The sequence below is a fragment of the Gadus morhua genome, chromosome 23, assembly GCF_902167405.1.
Source record: "Gadus morhua chromosome 23, gadMor3.0, whole genome shotgun sequence".
Lineage (NCBI taxonomy): Eukaryota > Metazoa > Chordata > Actinopteri > Gadiformes > Gadidae > Gadus > Gadus morhua.
The window spans coordinates 2,389,086-2,410,096 of NC_044070.1; the positions used below are offsets into that span (position 1 = coordinate 2,389,086).

General features: G+C 47.1%; 1 protein-coding gene across 1 annotated transcript in view; it reads left to right on the forward strand.

The window, feature by feature from the left end:
* Positions 1-1,056: 1,056 nt before the first annotated feature.
* The window catches only part of drd3 (dopamine receptor D3), a 38,282-nt gene continuing 18,327 nt past the window's right edge, over positions 1,057-21,011 (forward strand). The window contains exons 1-3 of the mRNA XM_030349691.1: positions 1,057-1,707; positions 4,366-4,711; positions 14,573-14,685. Of these exons, the coding sequence (XP_030205551.1) occupies positions 1,679-1,707; positions 4,366-4,711; positions 14,573-14,685 (488 nt within the window). The 5' untranslated portion in view covers positions 1,057-1,678. The remainder of the gene's footprint in view (positions 1,708-4,365; positions 4,712-14,572; positions 14,686-21,011) is intronic.

Sequence of the window (21,011 nt, forward strand, 5' to 3'; positions counted from 1 at the left end):
CGGTAATACCGCCGTCCCGGCAACGTCGCCATTCCGCTCTTCTCAAGTCGGCTCGAACTCATCCGACCCTCATCACCCTACTCGTCTATCACACCTTTAGAGAACAGCGATCCTCAAATATCAGAATGCCAACCATCTCCAGAGCCTCCATATGCATATTATGGAGCACAAGTGTGGTTCCGACCTGCACATTGGGACCAAATGCTTCATTTAAATTACTTATTAATTATTATAATTATTATAGCCTAAAGAGTTATTGCCGATTAATCTGCCAATCAATTGTAACATCAGCTTTCAGTAGTCATCCTTGTGTGTGTGTGTGTGTGTGTGTGTGTGTGTGTGTGTGTGTGTGTGTGTGTGTGTGTGTGTGTGTGTGTGTGTGTGTGTGTGTGTGTGTGTGTGTGTGTGTGTGTGTGTGTGTGTGTGTGTGTGTGTGTGTGTGTGTGTGTGTGAGTGTGTGTGTTTTACTCTTTGTATATATGTGTGTGGGGTGGGGGGGGGGTCTGCTTGCCTGCGTGAAGTGTATGTGAAAGAGAGAAAATATTTAATGTTTAATAAATATTGTCCCTATTACTTGTAAATATAAAAATGATCAGACATCACCGACAAACGGACAAAGGGGTTTATATAAATAGTTATCTGCTTTATATCATATGATCGATGTTGTATGAACATGTTTCAAAAGTTAACGGCCAACACTGTCTTGGCTATCAGAGGTAGACCTAAGAAGGAGGAGCAAAGGGTATTATTGGCATTCCGATATTGTCTAACAAAGTCAAACTGTACATACGGCGTTTCTTATTTCCTTCTTGCAGATTGACTGGACGCAGTAATAGTTCCTTCTCTTATCCATACCGACCGACAGACCTTCATCTGTCTCATCTGATCCCTCTGAAATATCAACTTCACTCTCCAACAATCAATACCATTTAAAAACTAAGCCAAAAGACTATCCCTACATCTCCTTCATCGTCCGGGGACTCCCGGGCGCATCACAGGCGCGCAGGGAGAGGACTGGTGAGGGAGGACTGGCGGGAGAGGTCTGGTGTGAGAGGACTGGTGTGAGAGGACTGGTGGGAGAGGACTATTGTGAGAGGTCGTGCAGGCGCAGCTGATCATTATGGAGCAGAATGTTTTTTTCCCGGACAATGCTCGGATGGTGGAATAGTAAAAAAAGAGAGAAGAAAAAGGACGACTGGCTCTAACGCACAGTCAGACCCAGGTGTGCGGGAGCTCTCTCCTCGCAGACCCAGGTGAGCTGGAGCTCTCTTCTCGCAGACCGAAGTGAGCTGGAGCTCTCTCCTCTCAGACCATTGAGCTGGAGCTCTCTCCTCGCAGATCGTTGAGCTGAAGCGCTCTCCTCGCTGACCGAGGTGAGCTGGAGCTCTCTCAACAAAGACCGGTGAGCTGAAGCTCACTCCTCGCAGATCTGTGGCTCTCCCCTCGCACAATGAGGTGTGCGGGGAGCTCTCCCTGCACACTTTGGTGAGCTGAATCTCCTTGCAGACCGGTGAGCCGAAGCTCTCTCCTCGCAGACCGAGGTGATCTGAAGCTCTCTCCTGCTGCTTTTCGTAGGACGCTTTCCCTGCGTGCAGAAATGAGCGTCCCCGCTCTCCTCCAGAGAGGATAACTTTATCTCCTGCTTCTGCCTCCTCACCTGCACTCCGGATGAACGCTCATGCGTTCTGCACTGGAGAATAAATCCAGGTATTTCGTCTCCAGTCGCTTATTTGCCTTTCAAAAGAATGACGTTTTTTTCCACTAAAGTAGAAAAATAAAGAGCAGTGCATAGCTTTACAAATGCTATTATTTCAAGCGGCATTTTTACACGCTAAATTTATGCCCCATGTTCTCCTATTGGAGGATTGCCCCCATCTTCTCATAGTGGAGGATTGACCCCATGTTCTCCTAGTGGAGGTTTGGGGGCGAAACCTCCACTAGAAGAACATGGGGCCCCCCATGTTCTTCTAGTGGAGGTTTCGCCCCATGTTCTCCTAGTGGAGGGTTGGCCCCATGTTCTCCTAGTGGAGGATTTGAGGTGTGACTTGCAGCATAACCAATCTAGAGAAATGTTCATTGTTTTGAAGTTTTTATCTGCATCTTGAAGAACCCTTTTGCGATAATTCCCTGCTTATTTTTCAAAAAGGAAAAAAAGTTGAGTGAATTTGTTCAAGTTTGTTAAATATTAACTCTAACTGTATGATTGTCTATAAGATTAGAATTTGCCATAAGTATTATATATTTTTTAATTACACATTATAATCACGATTATTTCAAAATTATAATAACCCTCCCTCTTGAAAATGTAACTTGTGTCGACGCTACCGCATCATTTGGTCAATAAAACAGCTAAGCTACTCAAAAGCTATTTGATTCAGAAAAAAGCTATTTGTTGATCGTTTTTCGAACGCTTACATTTATCGTCACGTCGTCTTCGGGGTCGCTGTGCTGTACGGGTCGGGTAGTCGGTCAATGAGAGCTCTTTTACGCTTTCATTTATAATGGTCACACTTGTTGATAACGTCACTTTTGTGTTGACCAATCAAGTACATGAACTCGACAGGACTGGAGAGGCAGGGGGGAAAGAAAAAAAAAGAACGGGCAGAGCGCGGGGCACCAAGACCACAGTGGCTGATGGGCATACGACGGGGCAACGACGACCATGGCCGTCATGGCCGTCGTGGCCGCCGGTGAAATTCTTACCCTGGTTGAAGGTCTTTGGCCATGCAGGTGGCTGCTGCTTGGCAAACTAAATCCATGTTACAGGATCCTGCAGATTCACCTGAATCAATGCAAGGTGCAGCATAATTCTGGGCCTGCTCAGTGCCTTTTGGCCATTCATCACTGATAGCTTGGCAGAGGTTTACAAGCACAAGGAATACCAAGTGATAATGCTATGGCCAAGGTGGCTAATAAATCAGCCAGGAGGACATCATGGATGTGGGAAATAGATGAGTAGTTCAGTAGATCAGTAGAACAGTAGACCAGTAGATCAGTGGATCAGTAGTTCAGTAGACCAGTAGATCAGTGGATCAGTGGATCAGTAGTTCGGTGGATCAGTGGATCTGTTGATCAGTGGATCATGTTGGGTTGCCTGAAAGCTGAGGCTGCATTTGTACATGATCTCCCTCTGCTGAAGACTGTTGATACCAGAGAGAACTTCTCCACAGATCCAACCCCCCTCCCTGCAGTCCCTCCGGGACCGAGCTCAGACACACAGGGCCCTGGACGGAGCGGTGGGCGGGCCGGTTGTAGGGACGAGAGAGAGGGGGAATTGATCAAGTGGGCGTGGTTATTTTGCAGACCATCACACTACCTTCGCCATCAGTGTGGAGCCGGGGGGAGTGTTCGGAAAGGTAAACACTTTGAATAATCGACTCATGTAGTATTGGTGTGGGGGAGGAGAGGAGGAGTGGGGGAGGAGAGGAGGGGAGGAGGAGTAGGGGAAAAGTACAGAGTGGAGCAGTAATGGGGAGTAGAGAATTGAAACAGTGTAGTGAAGAGGGGGAGTGAGGAGTGGATTGAAAGAGGATTGGTATCGAGTATAGATGAGAAGAGTGAAGCAGGAGTGTGGAGGAGTGGGGAGTAAAAGAGTGAAGATGCATAGGTTTGAAGTGGTGAAGTGTGACAGAGCGGTTGATAATACATGAGCAGGACCTGCTGGTTTAAACCTGTTCACCCACGGTGAGCAGGTGAACAGGTGTGAGGAGGCACTAATCCGGTCGCAGCTGATGCTGCGCCCAGCTCCATGGGATCAACGCAAGCAGAGCAACAGGAGAAAAGCGTGAGAGGACTCTGATCCCAAAGCCAACACACACACAGACACATGGCCTGCTCTGTAGCTCCTGGTAGGAACAGCTCCTTATAGTGGGGGATAGGCTGCTCGGCTGGCCTATCACCCTTTATCTGTTGAAGGGTGAGGGGCTGGTTGTCATAAAGTAGGAGTACCGGCCATGCCCTACCGGGTGGCATCACTGAAGACAAGCATGAGGCAATGCCAAGTGCACCATTTTGGACATACACTCTGCGTCTTGTGCAGGCCTTCTGGACTGTTCCATGGCCATCGCGGTCAACATCTAACCTCGAGCACCAGGGGACAGTTCCATGTTCACGTTTCCATGTTAGGAAGTGAGGGGATGCAATTATCTTTGGCTGATCGTTAATATTATGCTGGCCCCATCTGCCCTACTCTGTAGCCTGTGTGTGTTTCTGCGCACAGGGGTGTGTGTGTGTGTGTCTGTGCACATGTGTGTGTGTGTGTGTTTGTGCATGTTGTAGTGTCTGTGTGTTTGTGTGTGTGTATGTGCATGTTTATTTATTTGACTTTCTCTTCTCCCTCTCTCTCTCTCTTCCCTCCACCTACAGGACTCTCGTCAATTTACCCCCATGTCAGCGAGCCGTCTCCATGGCGACGTTCAGCAGCATGGCCGAGCGGTTGTGGAACGGTTCGGACGGTCCGGACGCGTCGGGGAACGGGAGTGTGGGGCCGGGGGCCGGGGGGCCGGGGGGGTTGGGCGGCGGTGGCTGCAACTACCCGGCCATGCTGTACTCCCTGCTGATCCTGGCCATCGTGTTTGGCAACGTGCTGGTGTGCCTGGCAGTGGTGCGGGAGCGCGCCCTACAGACCACAACCAACTACCTGGTGGTCAGCCTGGCCACGGCCGACCTGCTGGTGGCATCGCTGGTCATGCCCTGGGCCGTCTACCTGGAGGTGAGGGAGGGGGACAAAGAGTGAGTGGAGGATGGGAGGGTGGAGGAGGGAGGGGGGAGGAAGGGGGGAGAACGGTGGATGGGAGGTCGGGTTAAGGGAGGAGGAGGGTGTGTTGGTGTGTTGGCGGGTTGGAGAAGGTTTAGAATGGGCAGAGAGAGTGGGAGGGGGGGCGGGGGGGGGGGGGGGGGGGGGGGGAGGATTGGAGGGTGGAGGTTATTGACGGAGGCCTGAAGAGGGAAGGTAGGGGAAATCGTGGACTGTGTGAGAGTTGTAAACGCCCATGGAGCCGACGTTTCTCCTTCATGTCAGGTGGCTCGGAAGGGTTGCGGGGGGGGGGGGGGATTAGTGGTGTCCCAGCCAGGAGACGAGGACTGATGGAGGGAGGGAGGGAGGAAGGGAGGGAGGGAGGGAGGAAGGGAGGGAGGGAGGAAGGGAGAGGCGGTTCCACTCCAGGTGGTCAGACAGAGGTAAAGAGGCTCTGCCAGAGGAGATAGTGGGAACATTGAGGGAAGAGTGAGGAGAGAGTGGACTGCTGGAAAGGGAAAAGCTGGAGTGGAGAAGATAAGGGATGGGGTCATCTGGAGCTTATTAAGCACTGTCGTGTGGCGAAAGAGAGGGTGGAAGCAGGAGAGAAAAGTGCCTAATAAAGACAAACTGGCTTTTGAGCAGTGCTCCACTATTTATGCACATCATGAATAATTGCTTAGGACATATTGAAGATTAACAAATAATGAACTAATTTGCTTTGAGTAATTGTGTGGACTGCAAATGAGAAAAAGTCTGCGAAATAAGGTTTAATAAATTCATTTTACTGTGTAATAGCTTTAGTTCATATGACTGTGGAATAGCTTTAGTTCATATGACTGTGGAATAGCTTTAGTTCATATGACTGTGGAATAGCTTTAGTTCATATGACTGTGGAATAGCTTTAATTCATATAACTGTGGAATAGCTTTAGTTCATATGACTGTGGAATAGCTTTAGTTCATATGACTGTGGAATAGCTTTAGTTCATATGACTGGAATAGCTTTAGTTCATATGACTGTGGAATCCAAAATCCAATTCTTATTCTTGCACTTAGATCAGTTGCGCTCATTTGAGCTCAATAGTATATATAGTATTGACCTTCATCTCTTTGGATCCCAGTACGAATTAAAAAAGAATGTAAAAGGTTCACTAAAAAACAGAGGAATACTCAATGCAAAAACTCCTGTGTGTGTGTGAGTGTGACAGGTCAGGAGTGTCATGCATTATAGAGGGCCATGATGTAGACCCTCCTCCTAGTTGTACTTCCTGTCTGCTATCAAAGAATAAATTCTAACTGTTATTGTTGGAATTCCATCCATGCAACAAATGTCCAAATTAGGTCTAATATATCCGAATAATAAACACAAGGGTTTATTACAACAACATGATATAGATTGTAAGGGAATAAAGCAAAAATAAATAATATATAGTAATTAATCATCTAGGATCATCAGCAGTTTTAGCTTCTTGGGCGGGTACAACATGAGTCTATTATAAAGGTAAATCGCCCATTTAATCCTAATCCTAACCTTATTATAATGTTTAAATATGGGAAATGTAATGTGCCTTTGATGAAACCATTAAAAGATAAAAATCAATATATATTTAAAATGCTAATTTTAAAGAGGTAAGGGTTCACCCCAATCTCCCTGACAAGCTGACTGGAACATCAGATAGTCCTCCTCCTGCTGCACTAATTATGTCCTCTAGTATCCACAGCGACAGGCTGCTATACCAGCAGTGCTTTGTATCTGGACGCTGAGTTTGCTTTCCAAACTGTTTAAAGGTCCCATGGCCAACATTTCACTTTATGAGGTTTTCTAACATTAATATGAGTTCCTCTAGCTTGCCTATGGTCCCCCAGTAGCTAGAAATGGCGTTTGGTGTAAAACGAGCACTAAGTATTCTGCTCCGCCTTTGAAAAATGAAGGCTCAGACGCTCTGATTTAGAATTTGGCCCAATATGTAGTCATAAGGGGCCAAGTTAACTCCCCTTTCCTTGCCCACCCAGAGAATTGAGTTTGACAGTGCGGGCGCCACATGTGTGTGTGTGTGTTTGTGTGTGTGAATACACACACTGTAACGCAAGTGGGGGGGGTCAGTCAGTCGGGGGTCAGTACATGTGTGTGTTCAGGGTGGATACAGCTTTTGGGAAGAAGCTGTCTCTGAACCGTGAAGACCTGGTTCTGATGGACCTATAGCGCCTGCCAGAGGGCATCAGGTCGAACAGGTGAAAGCTAGGGTGTGAGCTGTCCTTTGTGATTCTCTCCGCTCTGCTGAGGCAGCGGGAGATGTATATGTCCTTCAGGGAGGGGAGGGGGCAGCCGGTGATCCTCTGTGCGGTGTTTATCACTCCCTGGAGTTTCTTCCGCTCTGCCTCAGTGCACTGTGAAAACCACACTGAGATACAGAACGTCAGAAGACTCTCGATGGTGGAGCGGTAGAAGGTCACCAGCAGCTTCTCTCCCACGTTGTTCCTCCTGAGCACCCTGAGGAAGTGTAGCCGCTGCTGAGCCTTCTTGGAAACCGCCGCCGTGTTGGCACTCCAGGGGAGGCCAGCAGAGATCATGGTGCCCAGGAAGCGGAAGGTGTGGACTCTCTCTACACATTCACCGTTGATGTAGAGGGATGCCGGGTCTGCTCTGCTTTTCCTGAAATCCAGGATTTCAGGAAAAGCAGTTTTTGTGGTGTTCAATGCCAGGTTGTTGTCTGAACACCACAATGTTAATTTCAGGATCTCATCCCTGTAGGCAGAATCGTCTCCCTCTGAGATCAGTCCCACCACCGTTGTGTCGTCCGCGAACTTCACTATGGTGTTGCTGGGGTGGGTGGGACTGCAGTCAAAGGTGTACAGAGAGTAGAGGAGTGGGCTCAGCACACACTCCTGTGGAGAGCCTGTGCTGAGGGTGCGGGTGGAGGAGAAGTGGGGACCGAGTTTCACCTTCTGGGGTCGATTTGTGAGGAAGTCACTAATCCAGGAGCAGGTGAGCGGGTCGAGACCCAGGGCAGACAGTTTGCAGACCAGGATAGCCGGGATGATGGTGTTGAAGGCTGAGCTGTAGTCAATGAAGAGCATCCTGACGTAGCTCTCCCGGTGTTCCAGGTGACTCAGCGCGGGATGAGGGGCTATGGCAATGGCGTCCTAGGTGGATCTGTTCGCTCTGTAAGCGAACTGGTCAGGGTCTAAGGTGGGGGGGAGGTAGGCCTTTATGTGGTGTAGGACCAGCCGCTCGAAGCACTTCATGATGATGGGTGTGAGTGCTACTGGGCGGTAATCATTCAGAGTGTCCGGTGCTGATTTCTTGGGTACGGGGATGATGGTGGAGGACTTCAGACAGGCTGGGATGATGGCCTGTGTCAGGGAGAGGTTGAAAATTGTTGTGAAGATCTGTGAGAGCTGGTCAGCACAGGCGTTGAGTACCTTCCCAGGAAGTCCGTCTGGTCCGGCAGCTTTCCTGGGATTGACTCCACTAAGCACGCGTCTCACATCCTGCACCTGTACAGTCAGTGAGTGGGTGCTGTGAGCTGGTGGGGGCTGGGGTGGTGATGAAGCTGAGGTGATGTCCTTGATGTCTCGAAGCGGGCAAAGAAGCTGTTCAGTTTTTCTGCCAGCGAGATACTTGAGTTCACAGTTGTGGTGTTGCGTCCGATGTAGTTTGTTAACTGTTGGATGCCTTGCCACACCTGCCGTGGGTTGTTTTCAGAGAGGTGATCCTCTATTCTCCTCCTGTAGTCCGCCTTTGCCTTCTTAATTCCCCTCCTCAGGTCGGCTCTAGCAGCGCTGTACTGCTCTCTGTCTCCAGACCTGAAGGCGGCGTTGCGGACCTTGAGGAGCGTCCGGACCTGGCTGGTCATCCAGGGCTTCTGGTTGGGGAACACACAAATGCGTTTATCCACTCTGACGTTTCCCACACAGTACTTGATGTAGGAAAGTACAGACTCTGTGTGGACAGCCAGGTCCTGGTGTTCAAAAACATCCCACTCGGTGTGTAAGAATGAGCAGAGAGAGGTGGTCTGACTGGCCTAAGTGAGGTAGTGGTATGGCTCTGTAAGCATGTTTAATGTTAGTGTAAACATGGTCCAATGTGTTTTTCCCTCTGGTCGGACACTTCACGTGCTGATAAAACTTCGGCAGGACAGACTCTCTGGGCAGGAAAAATGGGCGACATTTAACTGTGATGTACTCTAAGTCCGCGGAGCAATGTGTCTCTAAAGTTGTTGTGTTTATAGACCAGCTGTTGTGTATAAAGATGCACAAACCACCTCCTCTGCTCTTACCGGAGTCTTTGTTGCGATCCAAGCGGTGGACGGTGAGCCCCCCTAGCTGTACGGCTGCGTCGGGGATCGACGGGTGAAGCCATGTCTCTGATATTACAGACACGCAACAGTCTCGTACATAGCGGTTACCGTTGGCGAGTAGTTCCAGCTCGTCCATTTTGTGGGTCAGAGATCTTGCGTTGGAGAGGAACATACTCGGTAGAGGAGGCTTATGTAGGTCTTTCCTCAGTCTTGCCAGGAGGCCGGAGCGATTTCCCCGCTTCTGCTTCCTCTCCCTTCTCCGTCGGCGCCGCCTGCCGTAGCTGATGACGATCCACGGAGAGCCTGGTGGTCTCATTATCTCGTCCGGGATGCTGTTGTGGCGGTGGAAATCGTCTGTAACCGGGGATTTTCTGTGGAAACCAACGTCCAGTAAAGCCTGTCTACTGTAGCAATTGTTTCCTTGCGTAGTGGACACAAACAAAAACGTAAATAAAAGCGTAAAAAACAAATAAAGCACCGAAAGGGAAGAGCCGTTATAAGCCGCTGCAAATGTGCGCGCCGCCATGGCAACAAATAACCCGTCGGTTCTCTGACGTCTCTGGTATTTCCACAACGAGACTCGTAGGGGGGGTTATCTCAGCCATGGTTGAGAAGGAATTAGGGGAAAGGAACTTTGGCTTTGCCTCCCTGAAGTACATGAACCGCGACATGGAGGGGAAAGGGATTGTGGCCCGCGGTTGTCTTCCACCGGAGCCCCGTCGCCCGCCGCCGCAAGGCACCACCGCCACGATGCACCACCGCCACGAGGCCCCAACGCCACGAGGCACCACCGCCACGAGGGCCCAACGCCACGAGGCACCACCGCCGCGAGGCACCACCGCCGCGAGGCACCACCGCGCGAGTCATGCTGCCCGCTTCCGAGGCGGTGTATCAGTCAATAAGTTGGTCAGTCAGTCAGTCAGTGTATCAGTCAGCCAGTCAGCGTATCAGTCAGCCAGTCAGTGTATCAGTCAGCCAGTCAGGTCATCATTCAATAAGTCTTCAGTCATTAAGTCAGTGGGCCCTATCATGCATCCGGCGCAATTGACTTAATCACTGGCGCATGTGTCGTTGCTAGTTTGCAACTGGCGCAGAGCGTTCGTTTCCCTCCTGCGCTACACGTCGGTAAATTAGGGAATGATCTTGCGCCCCAAGGGGCGGCTCGGCGAAAGGAGGAGGCGTGTACTGGCGCAAACGTTCCCTGGTGCTATTTTGACGTTTCAGAAACCACTTGCGCCACAAACCAGGAAATACCTGGTTTAAAGTCAGTGGCGCATTGTTCAAATGCTATTTTAAGGGCGCATGCATAATGTTGCTTGTGCACCTCGCGCATACACTTTGCTTCTCTCTTCTACCTAGCCACACATTCTTGGAAAATTATTTGGGAAAGAACAGCTGATACAGCGGTAATAAGTTGTACTTTTAAATCAATGCATCTGCAAACACCGTACAGCAAACAAATATTTTCTTGACACAGACATCGTGTACATGCCCATAACTTTTAGGATTGATGAGTATTTGATCGATAGAAAACATTGTTTTACCGCCAGTGAGTGTTAACAAGAATGAATGAATGAATGCGTGTGTGCGTCCATCTGTTTAAACACACGCAAACTAAACACGTAACGCATAATACAGTGCATGGCAATGTATATTAATGGGGGGACACATGCATATTAGGAACACAAGTCGATAACGATAATGCATACAATACTGATAAGAAACAATGTTTATAATGTATTGCGTACATCATTAAATAGAACCACAGTTACCGCATATCATATGTTATATCATATACGTTTTCTTTGCCGAAATTTATTTGAGGACTCTTGAGGAAGTTGTGGAAGAAAACCTTATTCTATGTGTAAATTAGGCCATATTATTTGAACTGAGCCATTTGAACATAAACTGAGCCATTGGCAGTTTGAAATTCATGTGCATCTGTCTCATCGGAGACTGCAGACGCGCTGTCAAAATATCAACTTGTCAGATTCAAATGCGCTCATGGCTCTTAAAGGGGATGGGAGCAGGCACTCTCATTGGTTTGAGGCACGTTACGCCCAAACCAAACCTACGGGTAATTAGGCTACTTCGGACCAACCCTTTTTAGATCTGCGCCGGGCGCAAGAGTCATTTTTTCGCGCCGGTAAACTAGCGACATCGCCGTAGAACCGCCCACAAAGCTATTGCGCTTGGCGCTTCTCATTTGAGTTTCAGACCGTTAAAATAGGGCCCAGTGTATGAAGGTATTATTGTAGCAAAAGTCTTTAGCACCTGTAACTGCAGAATTTGAATGCGAACACTAAAGTCACAGTAAATTTGAAGTCGTATATATTTATTTTGCATGTGTACTCTAAAGTCACAAATGTGTAACAGTACATTTGTAGTCGTAAAAAAAAAAAATATTTTTTTTATACCATTGTAAACACAAAATAGGGTCTACGAGTACGCTAATCTGTGTTACAGGTGCACAAATCCTTTTGCTACAATTATTGCAGCGCAGTTGGTGCAAAACACATTCGCACACCCGTATTTCATAATCTGAGAACATGCCCAAAAGGTGTGCATTCGTAAACCCAAATTTGAACAAATGCATCAGAAGTTGCACATCTGTGAACACTATGTTAATTCAGCATTTTAATGAGCGAGCACAAAACCATTTTACAACTGCTCGAATCTGCTCCTGCAAGTCTCAGCTGTGGGGTTTTTTGCAGGTTTTTTGCAACACGCCTAGGTGGTAAATGTGTAGCAAAAGTATTCGTATCCGTAGATGACAGAGCGTCCGTGAGCGGGACAAAATAGTCCCGCCCATAATTTCCTAATCCAATGAAAATTGCCGGCAGGGATGCATTTCTCAAATTACACTGGGACCCACCGCGTGTCAGCCATGGAGCTATAAAGATCGCAGCATACTCAGCGCGGGATACGTTTCTTTCTGGAGAAGTGAAGAGGGCGTCCTACTGAACGGAGATGGGTATCCTACATTATGTTAAATGAAATGACTTAGTTCAAGTGAATTCCCCCCAAAGTATTTCATTAACATGCCGCAAATGTCCTTGAATGTATTTTAATGGTCGCCAAAACATAAATTCAGAAATGTTAATGCAATACTTTGGGGAGAATTCAGTCGAACTAAGTCATTTCATTTTACATAATGTAGGATACCCACCTCCGTTCAGTAGGACGCCCTCTTCACTTCTCCAGAAAGAAACGTACCCGCGCTGAGAATGCTGCGATCTTTATAGCTCCATGGCTGGCACGCGATGGGTCCCAGTCAGGGACGGCTGGTATAAATTGGCTAACAGGGCTAAGCCCTCTTACAGTGAAAATAAAAAAAATATTATTAAAAACTTAGAACATATTGTTTTAAATTTTGGTAGAACCTAAAGGAGCAACAGCACCAAAAAGTGACAGAAAAACCCAGGATATACATATCTTCGTTTTTTTCCTGTGAATGGGCTAAATGTATTCAGCCCAAGCGCAGTAGCGTAAGCTTCCATTGACGTTGATTGACAGGTGCCCTGACACGCCCCCTTCATATGCTTCCCATTTGGGCTAAATTAGTTTAGCCCAAAGGCTGACCTAGCACAGTAGCTACAGTACAGTGACCTTCGACTAATCACAGCACAGTAGCGCAAGTGCAGTATGGCGGGCGTTAGCATGAAAATGGATGAAGTGGATTATTTACTTTCTAATCGGTTTTCTTTAATGTCTTTGGAGGAAAAATTGGAAGTGAAAAGATTGGGGACACATCAACCAAACGATGTACAGATTTACTGTCAGGAGTGCGGTCAGAATATGACCGGTAATAGTGCATTTGTAAGCGGGTCAACTACGTTTCGTATCGAAACATTTAAAAAGCTGTCTAAATAACCCAACATGACGTGACAAGTGTGTAGAGAAAGTGGCCCCTCTCCAAGCTGCATTTCAGCGACAGGCAGTAACAATAAGGTTCTCTAAGGAATCGGAAATGATCTCATTTAATGTTGCATACAACATTGCCAAAGAGGAGTTGCCATTCTCAATTTAAATCCGAAATTATTCTCATGAAGAGAAATGGATTAAACATCAACCCGACGTATAGCAATGAGATGGAATGTGCACAATTCATTGCAGTAGGCCTAATGGGCGACACCTTAAAGCAAAAGACAGCTGCGGACATCGGAAACGCCACATAGGCCTACATGTCCTTCATGATTGACGGCGACACAGACGCCTCTACCAAAGAGTGTGTGATCGTCTACAGCCGCATTTTGCGCAAAGGGAGACCAGTCAACATTTTAATTGTGTAATACTTTAAGCACAAAAAAAGTTTTATTTTGCTTAATGGTTTAGTTCGAAATGTTCAATTTCGGCTCAGTGAAGCACTTTAAACACCTTATTTTTCTTTTTATTTATAATTGTGCTTCAAATAAAGACATGCCTTTCTCTACACCTTAATCTTGTTTAAAAATCATTCACATTATATGAAAGTTATGAACAGAGATATAAAGGTGACCTCATGGCATCTGGAGCCCTGTGAAGTATTGATAAATGTAATGCATTCTTTAGCCCACCCACCCAAAATCATCACCAGCCGTCACTGTAATTTGAGAAATGCATCCCTGCCGGCGATTTTCATTGGATTAGGAAATTATGGGCGGGACTATTTTGTCCCGCTCACGGACGCTCTGTCATCTACGGATACGAATACTTTTGCTACACATTTACCACCTAGGCGTGTTGCAAAACAACCTGCAAAAATCCCCACAGCTGAGACTTGCAGGAGCAGATTCGAGCAGTTGTAAAATGGTTTTGTGCTCGCTCATTAAAATGCTGAATTAACATAGCGTTCACAGATGTGCAACTTCAGATGCATTTGTTCAAATTTGGGTTTACGAATGCACCCCTTTTGGGCATGTTCTCAGATTATGAAACACGGGTGTGCAAATGTGTTTTGCACCAACTGCGCTGCAATAATTGTAGCAAAAGGATTTGTGCACCTGTAACACAGATTAGCGTACTCGTAGACCCTATTTTGTGTTTACAATGGTATAAAAAAAATATTATTTTTTTTTACGACTACAAATGTACTGTTACACATTTGTGACTTTAGAGTGCACATGCAAAATAAATATATACGACTTCAAATTTGCTGTGACTTTAGTGTACGCATTCAAATTCTGAAGTTACAGGTGCTAAAGACTTTTGCTACAATAATACCTTCATACCAGTGTATCAATCAGTCAGTCAGTGTATCAGTCTGTCCCTCTGTTGGTAGAACTTCTTCTCTTGTGCATCCACGTGGTTCTGGCCTGTTGGTATCACCGTATAAGAATCTCCCAGAGCTCCATGTGTTGGTTTAACAGTGTTCTAACAGTGCTGTTTTAGCAGTGTTCTAACTGAGACAGTGTCATAACAGTGTTCATACAGAGCTCCAGTGTTGGTGTAACAGTGTTGTTGAAACAGTGTTATAAAAGTGTTGTGATAACAGTGATGTTGTGACAGGATTGTTGTAACAGTGTTCTAACAGAGCTCCTGTGTGTGGTATGCAGGTGGTGGGCGGGGCCTGGGTCTTCAGTCGTCTCTACTGTAACATCTTTGTCACGCTAGACGTGATGATGTGCACAGCCAGCATTCTCAACCTGTGTGCCATCAGCATCGACAGGTACGACCTTCTCTTGTGTGTGAGTGTGTGCGTGTTTGTGTTTGAGTGTGGGTGTGTGTGCTTGTGAGTGTGAGTGTGTGTGTGGTTGATTGCGGCTGCAAGTGATTGTGTATATATGTGTACACGTTAGAGATAGAGATAGAGTTAATGTTAGAGTTAGTGTTAGAGTTGGTGTTGGAGTGGTGCCATGCCGTAATTCCGACGCCTCGTTGTTCCGACGTCTCAATGGTCCGAAATATTTCCCATTAGATCAACATGCCACTATGCCGACTGTTCAATGGCCGTTTGTCCGATAAGTCAAACAAGAGGCGCATTAGGCAGACGGTTCAATATGCCGAATAGGCCTACATATAAAGAGTTTTATACCTCTCTCTCTCTCTCTCTCTCTCTCTCTCTCTCTCTCTCTCTCTCTCTCTCTCTCTCTCTCTCTCTCTCTCTCTCTCTCTCTCTCTCTCTCTCTCTCTCTCTCTCTCTCTCTCTCTCTCTCTCTCTCTCTCTCTCTCCCTAAATACAACCTAGGCCTACATATCACGTTCACAATGAATATTGGAGAGCAAAATGACAAAAGAGAGAGAGAGAGCGCGAGCGAGGTATAAGTAAGGGATAATGCCCGATGAGTTAGTTATCAGTTAATTCCTGATAATGGACACCTCGAAGGGCATTATCCCGCTTATACCACGGTCACTTACCAACGGTGACCAAATTAAGACCATTAATTTATATTTTCATGCGTTTTACAATCTGAATATAACGTTTTCCACAAAACATACATTTGTTTCCCTGGTTACACCTGAGGGTCCGACTAATACCCGGAACCACCATTACACGCCCGTTGGGTTCTCATGCAACGGAAACGTTGTTCCCTCCTCCAGTAATTAGGACGGACCATAGCTACGACTTTAGAACGGGAGGTAGCGGGAGGTATTATAGTCCGCTGAGCTTTGTTTTGTTTCCCGTTGCTATGGTTACTACTATTTTAGAGACGATACGCCAGCTAGCGCATTAATTGAGAACGGTAAACAGACAATTTGACGGAACTACTTGTCCAGGTGTCCGTATATCAGGAGTTAATGCACACCCTGCATCCAATCAGAATCGAGTATTCCCGCAGACCGTGGTATAAAACTCTTTATATGTAGGCCTATTCAGCATATTGATCCGTCGGCCTAATGCGCCTCCTTTTTGAAAAGTCGGACAAACGGCCCTTCAGACCAATGGGTTCCGTTTTCGTAACATTGATCCGTCTGCATAGTGGCATGTCGATCTAATGGGAAATATTTCGGACCATTGAGACGTCGGAACAATGAGGTGTCGGAATTACGGGCAGGCCCCGTTAGAGTTGGTGTTAGAGTTGGTGTTGGAGTTGGATTTCTGTTTCCCTGGTTGGCCACCTATTTTGAATTTGAACAATGATGTCCTCTTGTGAGCTCAGCTTCAGGTTGAGGATGGCCATGAATTGTGCCCCAAGTGTCTGGGGTTCGGTCACCTTAGCGAAGCCCTGTCTGACCCATGCATGAACTGTGGCATTTTACCACTCTCCTTGAGAGAGGGAAGGCTGCATCAGGTGGAAGGCCTCCTGTTTGGAGATGACCTTCCATCCCCTGGGGTCCTTGTGGAAGCTCTGGTTCCCGCAAACAGCGGAAAAAGCGAAGAGGCAGGCCCCATGGAGAGCGCAGTAGCCTTGAACTTAAAAGGGTGAAGGAGAAGGCTCCCTCTCGCAAGGAGATGGAGGCGTTACAAGCTTATCTAGAACAGCTTAAAGCGTTGGAGCGGGCTCCACCTACCCCACCTCAGGCGGCTGTCTGGGAGTTGGAGGGGGACGATGCCATGTTTCAGGCCCGCAGTGGGGAATTTATCCCCAGGGCCTTACCGTGAACAGTCTTTTCAGGTGGCTGAGCCTGGAATATACAGGCTGAGGATGGCTCAGAGCCTTGCCTCAGGAGCTCGGGGAGTGCTGAGCTGGGGGAGGGACCCTGCCCATGCGAGCAACACTGCGTGAAGCTCGTGACCTGTTCTTTCGACGGATTCCTGCAGCCCCATCCTTTGATATCCCACCCTCACCTGCCTTTTTGAAGGAGCTGAAGCACTGCTGGGTGGATCCAAGGGCATCTGCCCACTGGGACATTGATGCTAGGACCCTGGCTTCCATGCACAATGCAGGGGAGCATGGTCTGGTTCACATGCCCCCCATAGACTAGTGTATTGCCCCGCTGGTCCTCTCACCAGATAAAGCACTCAGGGACAATGCCTGCTGTCCCAGGCCACAGTGCCAGGTCACGGCACTAACCCGCTGCCAACATGGCTCCTATTGGGAACGCCCTCTCCCTGCTCCCAAGTTCCACAGCCGGCCACCACCACCCACAGGGATCAGGGTGACCTCAGTCCAGACATGGGGGACTCGAGTCACATGACTTGAAAATTTGAGGACTTGAGACTTGCTTGACTAACACTGATAAAAGACTCGACTTGACTTTGACTTGGTCTTCATGACTTGAGACTTGACTTAGACTTGAGACAGATGACTCGAAATGACTTTTCTAAAGTTAGATTATAGGTTGGATATGTGATTTGCGATACGCCAGCAGATTTTGAAAAGACGCAACTCAAATGGTCCTACCCCCTCTCCTTCAACGCTGATTCTCCCTTATCCCGACGACTGGCTTATATGCGCCCTCTCGCTCCGGGAGGCAAATGACATCCGGGTTCCTCGCTCATGTCGAGGCGCTGGGCATGTCTGTAAACTGGGAGAAGAGCTTGTTGCACCCGAAACTGAGTCCAGTGTCTCTGGACTCAGTGTCGATGCAGGCCCGCCTGACTGTGGAACAGGTGGAGAGGAATCTAGGCCTACTACGTTCTGTCCACCTTTTAGCGATTTTGACCGTCCAGACATGACTTAGGCAGCTGCCTCAGCAATCACACCACTGGACCTGCTGCATCTACGCCCTTTGCAGAGGTAGTTCAACCGCCTCCACATGGAGCCTCGGCTACACAGATGGGTCATGATCGAGGTCACTCGCAAGTGCTTTGCTCTTCTCCGCCGGTGGCGGGACAGCACATTCCTGCTGCATGGTGTTCCACTCGGCTCAGTCCCAGTGAGGCGAGAGGTGGTGACAACAGATACCTCATCCCATGGTTTGGGGGCGGTATGGCAAAAGAGGTCAGTCCAGGGGGTTTGGTGCCCTCAGTGGAGAGGGCAGTACCTCAATGTCCTAGAACTCCGGACCGTCTACTTGGCGCTGAAGCTGCCTCAGGAGCAAACATGTGCTCGTCCGCACAAACAACCAAGGAGGGACCTGGTCACTGGAGTCCCTGAGGGAAGCCCAGAGACTATGGATATGGGCTCATCCTCGGTTGGCCTCCTTGAGGGCAATGCACCTCCCAGGCAGACCATCTCTGTGGGAGATTACCTCTCACGCCAGAGGCTACCCCCTGGGGAATGGCGGCTGCACCCGCAGGTAGTGCAGATGATTTGGGATCGGTACGGGAGGCCAAGGTAGATCTGTTTGCCTCCGAATACACAACTCACGTCCCTTATGGTCCTCCTTGGCAGGGACCAGTGCTCCGCTGGGGATGGACGCTCTCGCCAACACCTGGTCGAGTGGTCTCCTTTATGCATTCCCTCCGATCCCCCTGACAATGCTCACTCTTCACAGGGTGAGATTGTCAGGCCACAGGGTCCTCCTAGTGGCCCCCAAGTGGCCAGCAAGGATATGGTTCTCCGTACTCCTCAGTGCCGAGGACCATATATTTTTAAATAAAACAGAGATTTATTTAAAAAGGTGGTTGTTACGGTGTCCAACAAACATTTATCAGCATATTTGGACAATGCAACATAAAGAAGTTTGCGGGGAAAAGCATTGATTTTACTGGTTGAGCATGTTCGTTGAGTTCCACGTAAGTGAAACAAATAACAAATAGCCAAAACCTGTCAACAGAAGAAAAAGCAAAGGTGGCAGTAAAGGAAAACAGAAAAGAAAATCTCACTCTTACTTGCTGGGTTATACAGGTTACCTCACTCCCGTGCCTGACGCACAGCTTGTGGCGCGGGCAAATTAAACAGTGAGTTTTCCAGGTCATCTAAATCAGTCTTTCCCAAAGACTGGGTCGCGACCCACATGTGAGTCGCAGGAGATTTGAATTGGGTCGCCAAATAAATATAAAAAAAAAGAATTGACACATTAGAATTTAAAAAAACTTTCAACAAGAAGCAAGATTTTGATAGTACTGAATGTTTGTAATGTTTGTAACTGTTAATTTGACTTATAACATTGATTCTAGTTGTAAGGCAAACGTACATTGTCTTTTTTTTACTGATGAGAGGAAATAAAAACAATGAGATAGCCAAAACAAGATGTTAACTCCGCCTAAATGCATTTATTTGGTCTCATTTATAAAATCTTTAATGCGTGTTTTATGTTTTCAATAACAAGTGCATGAAACAAATTTTTGATTTATCTCTTCGAAATGGCTGGTTTAAGTTAATATATAAGGGGATGCGGAATTGGCAGTAAAAACTTTCAGGAATGTTCATTCAAATTAGTTATTCTCCCGATTTTATAGATAAGGCCTATTATGAATTGGGTCGCGATAGTTTGTAGTTTAAAAAAAATGGCTCCCCAGAAAACACTGATCTTAATGACTACCCTTACTGAAACTAAATTAAAACGTGCAGAAGATAACCCCCAAGCTTTTAACAAATGTGATGCAACGATGTTAACGTTATATATGAACGAAGGTGCGGATGCGCCAGCGTCAGTCTTCACAACGAGTGAGAGAGAGAATGAGCCGCCATCTTCAACCCGGCTTAATCTGAGTCGGGGCGGCACCAACAATCAAGGAGAGCCAGTCAGCAACCCGTGACCACATGCTTTGTTGTTGCTGGGGACGTAAAGAGGTCAGCCGTGGCGATTACAGAAATTAAATGGGTACAGCGCAACCTATCGTACCGGGGCATGACATGCTTCGGCCAATGAATCGATTCTCTTACGGCCATGTGTAACAGAGTTAAAAAAGAAAGTTGGAAATTTGAATTCTCACAAAATTATAATATTAACATGCCAATGTTATTTTACATGTTAATATGTTGTACCGCATTCAATATGTTAATATGAGGCTGCGTGACTGCATGTCTTTTATTTTCACGCTTTTTGGGCGTTAGCGCTACCCGTAGTTCCTTAGAACTAGGGAAACCCTGTTGGCGGTAAGCAGGTTCTACGGAGCGCTCTGTATATAATTTGAGATTTCAATAAATTAGCATGTTTTATTTACACATTTTGATTTAATAATATGTATATAGCGTTTTTAAGTTAAGTATGGTGTTAACAGGCTTTATGATTTACTTTGTGGTTTTGGCGGCAAACACATGCTGTATGTCTGTGATGGAGAGCATTGTTCTCCTTTGGTTTTTGCTATTCTAGATTCACGCAGTCACATTGGAATTTGTTATATTGTGAATGCAGGTACGTGATAATTTCCTAATGTAAATAGCTTGAGAATGTTGTTGATGTAATGTGTATGTATGTAGGTGAAATGACTGCGTCATCCAGTGTGTTGACCCGTTCCTGAGAACTAGGGAAACCCTGTTGGCGATTCACGCAGTCACATTGGAATTTGTTATATTGTGAATGCAGGATTATATGTTACGGAGGAATCCCGGTCTCTGAATCTTTATTCATGGATGCCTGGAAATGAGGGTCGTTACACATGTACAGTATACTCGGACAATAGCAGTTTTCCAACTGAGGAGCATAGTCGAACAATGGCTGTATCAGATTAAGCAGTGCATGAAAAGTTAGAGATAGTGTTAGTGTTAGAATTAGAATTAGAATTTGAGTTAGAGTTAGTGTTAGAGAGCATGCACATTCGCACCACAACGCTTTTCACACCATCTATTAGAACTTACATTTCCAGAGAAGGTGTTTCTGAGCAGGAAACCAGTTCACTGTGCTCCAGTAGGAAACCAGTGAGCATATATGATGTCTAGGTGTTAGCGCCTCGAGGGTCTGTTTCATTGGCTCAGATGCAACCGCTTTGTTTCAGGGTTCAGGCCGCGGGTTTACCTCCCTCTCTCTCTCTTACTCATTCACTCATTCACTCTCTCTCTCTCTCTCTCTCTCTCTCTCTCTCTCTCTCTCTCTTCTCTAACGCTTGCATATGGATTTAGAATCATGCCAAAACACACACACAAAACGTGTTTTACTCACGCACAACGATTCACACACACACAAAACGTGTTTTACTCACAGTTTTAGCCCGGGCTGGTCTCCTAGTGAACAGTTTTTGAGGGAGGATGTGCGTACTTCTACTCCAGTGGATGACAACGTTGC